At 48.1% G+C, this 6,053-nt stretch overlaps 1 protein-coding gene across 1 annotated transcript; it reads left to right on the forward strand.

The window, feature by feature from the left end:
- The first annotated feature begins 431 nt into the window (after positions 1–431).
- Positions 432–6,053, forward strand: six7 (SIX homeobox 7). The gene is made up of 3 exons (XM_028986219.1): positions 432–897; positions 5,040–5,203; positions 5,314–6,053. The coding sequence occupies exons 1-3, from the start codon at positions 490–492 to the stop codon at positions 5,504–5,506; spliced, it is 765 nt and encodes a 254-aa protein (XP_028842052.1). The 5' UTR covers positions 432–489; the 3' UTR covers positions 5,507–6,053.

Below are 6,053 nucleotides of genomic sequence, written 5' to 3' on the forward strand. Positions count from 1 at the left end.
ACACACATACACACACTCACTCACACACACACACATACACGCACTCACTCACACACACACACACATACGCACACTCACTCACACACACACACACATACACACACTCACTCACACACACACACACACACATACACACACTCACACACACACACACACACACACACACACATACACATACACACACTCACTCACACACTCACACACACATACACACACTCACACACATACACACACTCACTCACACACATACACTCACTCACTCACACACATACACACACTCACTCACACACTCACTCACTCACACACACACACACACTCACTCACTCACACACACACACATACACACACTCACATACACACTCACTCACACACAAACACACACACGCACTCACCTCCACCCCGCCGAGCGGCCGGTAATCCCCCCGAAAGGAGAGTATAAGTAGAGGACGCGCAGCGCTACTCCTCCTCTACTCCAGGCCCCGTCGGAAGATGTTCCCCCTGCCCATGTTCACCCCGGAGCAGGTGGCCCGCGTCTGCGAGAACCTGGAGGAGACCGGCGACATGGAGCGCCTGGCCCGGTTCCTCTGGTCCCTCCCCGCCGCGGTGCCGGGCCCGGCCGCCGAGGCCCTCGGCCGCCACGAGTCCGTCATGCGCGCCCGGGCCCTGGTGGCCTTCCACGCCGGCAACTTCGAGGCCCTCTACCAGATCCTGCAGAGCCACCGCTTCACCCACGAGTCCCACGCCAAGCTGCAGGACCTGTGGCTGGACGCCCACTACCGCGAGGCGGAGCGCCTGCGCGGCCGGCCGCTGGGACCGGTGGAGAAGTACCGCATCCGCAAGAAGTTCCCGCTGCCCCGGACCATCTGGGACGGAGAGCAGAAGACGCACTGCTTCAAGGTGAGACCTTCCACGGGCTCGTCTGCTGATATCACTCCTAAGTACGAATTTATGAGGCTAGATCTGACCATCTGACCAGGCTTCACCATCATCTGCTGATATCACTCCTAAATACGAATTTATGAGGCTAGATCTGACCATCTGACCAGGCTTCACCATCATCTGCTGATATCGCTCCTAAATAGGAATTTACGAGACTAGATCTGACCATCTGACCAGGCTTCACCATCATCTGCTGATATCGCTCCTAAATAGGAATTTACGAGGCTAGATCTGACCATCTGACCAGGCTTCACCATCATCTGCTGATATCGCTCCTAAATACGAATTTACGAGGCTAGATCTGACCATCTGACCAGGCTTCAGCATCATCTGCTGATATCACTCCTAAATACGAATTTACGAGGCTAGATCTGACCATCTGACCAGGCTTCACCATCATCTGCTGATATCGCTCCTAAATACGAATTTATGAGGCTAGATCTGACCATCTGACCAGGCTTCACCATCATCTGCTGATATCACTCCTAAATACGAATTTATGAGGCTAGATCTGACCATCTGACCAGGTTTCACCATCATCTGCTGATATCACTCCTAAATACGAATTTGCAAGGCTAGATCTGACCATCTGACCAGGCTTCAGTATCATCTGCTGATACCACTCCTAAATACGAATTTATGAGGCTATATCTGACCATCTGACCAGGTTTCACCATCATCTGCTGATATCACTCCTAAATACGAATTTATGTGGCTATATCTGACCATCTGACCAGGTTTCACCATCATCTGCTGATATCACTCCTAAATACGAATTTGCAAGGCTAGATCTGACCATCTGACCAGGCTTCAGTATCATCTGCTGATACCACTCCTAAATACGAATTTATGAGGCTAGATCTGACCATCTGACCAGGCTTCACCATCATCTGCTGATATCACTCCTAAATACGAATTTATGAGGCTAGATCTGACCATCTGACCAGGCTTCACCATCATCTGCTGATATCACTCCTAAATACGAATTTATGAGGCTAGATCTGACCATCTGACCAGGCTTCACCATCATCTGCTGATATCACTCCTAAATACGAATTTACGAGACTAGATCTGACCATCTGACCAGGCTTCACCATCATCTGCTGATATCACTCCTAAATACGAATTTACGAGGCTAGATCTGACCATCTGACCAGGCTTCACCATCATCTGCTGATATCACTCCTAAATACGAATTTACGAGGCTAGATCTGACCATCTGACCAGGCTTCACCATCATCTGCTGATATCACTCCTAAATACGAATTTACGAGGCTAGATCTGACCATCTGACCAGGCTTCACCATCATCTGCTGATATCACTCCTAAATAGGAATTTATGAGGCTAGATCTGACCATCTGACCAGGCTTCACCATCATCTGCTGATATCACTCCTAAATACGAATTTATGAGGCTAGATCTGACCATCTGACCAGGCTTCAGTATCATCTGCTGATACCACTCCTAAATACGAATTTATGAGGCTAGATCTGACCATCTGACCAGGCTTCAAGATCATCTGCTGATATCAGTGGGACTTTTCATGTTTCATGTGCTGAAAATGTACTTAAATATGAATTTATTAGGCCACATCTGACCATGCTTCAGCATCATCACCTGATATCAATGGGACATACCCTGCTTTTGCAGCAATTTCATCTCTGACCATCTGACCAGGCTTCGGCATCATCTGCTGACATCAGTGGGGCGTTTCATGTTTTATGTGCTGACAATGTACCTAAATATGAATTTATGAGGCTAGATCTGGCCATCTGACCAGGATTCAGCATCATCACTGGGACTTTTCATGTTTCATGTGCTGCAAATGTACCTAAGTATGAATTTATGAGGCTAGATCTGACCAGGCTTCACCATCATCTGCTGACATCACTCCTAAATATGAATTTATGAGGCTAGATCTGACCATCTGACCAGGCTTCACCATCATCTACTGGCATCAGTGGGACGTTTAATGTTTCATGTGCTGGAAATGTACCTAAATATGAATTGATGATGCCAGAGCAGACCATCTGACCAGGCTTCATCATCTACTGGCATCAGTGGGACCTTTCATATTTCATGTGCTGAAAATGTACTTAAATCTGAATTTATGAGGCTAAATTTGACCATCTGACCAGGATTCAGTATCATCTGCTGATATCACTGGGACTTTTCATATTTCATGTCCTGAAAATGTACATAAATATGAATTTATGATGCTAGATCTGACCAGACTTCAGCATCATCTGCTGATATCAGTGGGACCTTTTATGTTTCATGTGCTGAAAATGTACTTAAATATGAATTTATGAGGCTAAATCTGACCATCTGACCAGGCTTCAGCATCATCACTGGGACTTTTCATGTTTCATGTGCTGAAAATGTACTTAAATATGAATTTATGAGGCTAGATCTGACCATCTCACCAGGCTTCACCATCATCTGATGATATCAAGGGGACGTTCCCTGCTTTTGCAGCATTTTTATGTCTGAATATCTGACCATGCTTCATTATCATCTGCTGATATCAATGGGACTTTACCTGCTTTTGCAGCGATTTCATGGTTCACGTGCTGAAAATGTATTTATAATTATATCATGTAGTGGCGTGGGGTTCTCTAGGCCTGCAGACACGTGCTAGAAAGGTGAAACAGAATTAACACCTGCCCCGCCCTCCTCGGGGTCATCGTGACGTGGCCAGCAGAGCCACAGGGCTGCCGGCCACTTTTCCGAGGGGTCGGACAAAATTAGCCGAGACAACTTTAACCAGACGGCTAAAGCCGAGAACAAGATAAACGAGATAAGGCGCGCTGGTGGTCACCCGGAGCAGGGGGTTGTGGGATAGGATGTCTGTGGTTTGTTCAGGGCGGGGGGAAGGCAGGAGTGCCAGTGTTATCATGGGCCCGATTGGCTGAGATCTTTCCAAGTGAACGAGTACAGCGGTCAAATCGACCGACATGCTGATACGATGCGATCGCGATGCGAATTTTTACTGCCGTATTACAAAATGTCTTGATCAAGGATAATCTCGATTAAAGTCACTCGGCCCAGCGCTCGGTGCCGTTACCGTCGGCTGATGTGCCGAGGTCTGTAAACCTGTCTTAATCTAAACTCCTAAGCCCCTTTATCCTCGGCCAATCATTAAAAATGTTTCACTGGATTATAGTGATCTATAAATACAGCTTAATGAGATGGCTGATTGTTTCTAACAAGGCTTAAGAGGTCATTCCTTCCCGGTGTAATGGCGGCTTAAGGTTTTCTCGGTTCCAGGGAAACAACCTAGCAATCAACTTAAGACATTTCCAGTCTGTGCCTGTTTTACCAGGCTGAGCTCTCTAGGAAGTGGAGGTTTTTGGGGGGTTCGGCTGCCTGTGCTCGCTTCCTGCAACGTTCTAGGATCAGCGCTGATAAGACTTAACACGTGAGAGGTCCACTGGTGTCTAAAAGCGGCTAACTAGCGCGCTCTTTAATATGTAACGGCTTTAAAGCCGCCGTATACGACGCTTTCTACATTTACAAACAAGCTAAAATACTCGATAGAGGGCAGAGCTAGCATGCTAACCGGCTAGCCCCAGTCTCGCCTGTCTTGCAATGCCACCTTACACCTCAAGAGGCGATAGTGAGTAACTGACATCAGGGGTGTGTAAAGGCAGACATGTACGTGTTTGGTTTGCGGCCTCGACACTGACCCCTGGTGGTAAGGAGCACACATTACTATTCCGACACACGGACGCAAGTATACCAGCGCAAACGTTAACGACGCAACCGTGTACGGATACACGTACGTAGCTCACAGCAAGTACGTTTCTGGCTTTACTCTCACGCCTTATCAAAGTTGCGAGTTGGCTAGAGATTAGAATTTCTTACTCCGTAGGTTATTACAGTGGTAGTAGCCTAGCGGGTAAAACACTCGCCTGTGAACCAGAAGACCCAGGTTCAAACCCCACATACTACCATTGTGTCCCTGAGCAAGACACTTACCCCTGACACTTAACCCTGTAAGTCGCTCTGGATAAGGCCGTCTGGTAAATGCCGTTTTTTTCTGGAAACCGCTTCATGTGTTCAGTAAGTTGCTGATATGTTCTGCGTTTGTGTGCAGGAGAGAACCCGCAGCCTGCTCAGGGAGTGGTACCTTCAGGACCCGTACCCGAACCCGTCCCGAAAGCGCCACCTCGCCCAGGCCACTGGCCTCACGCCCACCCAGGTGGGCAACTGGTTCAAGAACCGTCGCCAGCGCGACCGGGCCGCCTCGGCCAAGAACAGGTGAGGACCTTCTCTACGTCTAACTAGTAATAACAGCGAACTAGTAGTAACTACTAACTTTTTGTAAGTCTTGATGTTTTCTAATGTTATTTTTTTCTTCTCCAACTTAGACTCCAGCAGGACCCCAGTCTGCTGCCGTCTGGCAGTTCACCGGAATGTTCCTCCCAAGACCACGCCCCACACTTGCCCGCCTCCTCCCCGCGTCACCCCGGCAGCGACTGCAGCTCCGGCACGGGGCACCGGGGGACGGGGGCGTCCACCCCGGACATTTCGGTCAGCAGTGACAGCGAGTTCGAGCCCTGAGCGCGGTGCAGAAGCCGCCCTCAGGAGAGACGCTCGGCATGCTGGGAGGCAGGAAGAGACAGTTATCACGTTATTGCACTTAATAAAAAAAAACAGACATGGGACAGCAGGCTTATGGACCCAGCTGCTAACGTTGAACAGATACCGAAGATTGTGGAGAAAAAAAGCACGACCCAGGTGTAGGTGTTGAGAAGACTTTCAAAATGTGAGCCGGACCAGATCAACAGATCAACAAGTCTCACGTGTGATGCTCAAACAGCGGTGGTGGGCGGATTACGAATGAATAATGCGAGGGAGGAGGACACATACATTGCACCATATGCCATGAAATATAGCTCTGTTTTTTATCAATTGTTCCATAAATTCTTAATACCAGAAAACATGTCAAGTGTGTGCCTAAACTTCCCAAGTGAACACCACCATCACATCCACAGCAAAACAGCCCAACTCTGCAAACAGGACATGTCCCTTCGCGTAGAGACATTTTTGTACCCGTCTGATGTATAAATCTGAAATAAAATATATTGATATTATTATTTTGAAATCA

The sequence above is a fragment of the Denticeps clupeoides genome, chromosome 1, assembly GCF_900700375.1.
Source record: "Denticeps clupeoides chromosome 1, fDenClu1.1, whole genome shotgun sequence".
NCBI classification, from domain to species: domain Eukaryota; kingdom Metazoa; phylum Chordata; class Actinopteri; order Clupeiformes; family Denticipitidae; genus Denticeps; species Denticeps clupeoides.

What these genes read in the sequence shown, in the direction of transcription:
- six7 (XM_028986219.1), top strand. Translation starts at nt 490, where the DNA reads ATGTTCCCCCTGCCCATGTTCACCCCGGAGCAGGTGGCCCGCGTCTGC. An exon ending in AGAAGACGCACTGCTTCAAG is followed by an intron (nt 898 to 5,039) that starts GTGAGACCTTCC and finishes GTTTGTGTGCAG; the next exon opens with GAGAGAACCCGCAGCCTGCT. An exon ending in GCCGCCTCGGCCAAGAACAG is followed by an intron (nt 5,204 to 5,313) that starts GTGAGGACCTTC and finishes TCTCCAACTTAG; the next exon opens with ACTCCAGCAGGACCCCAGTC.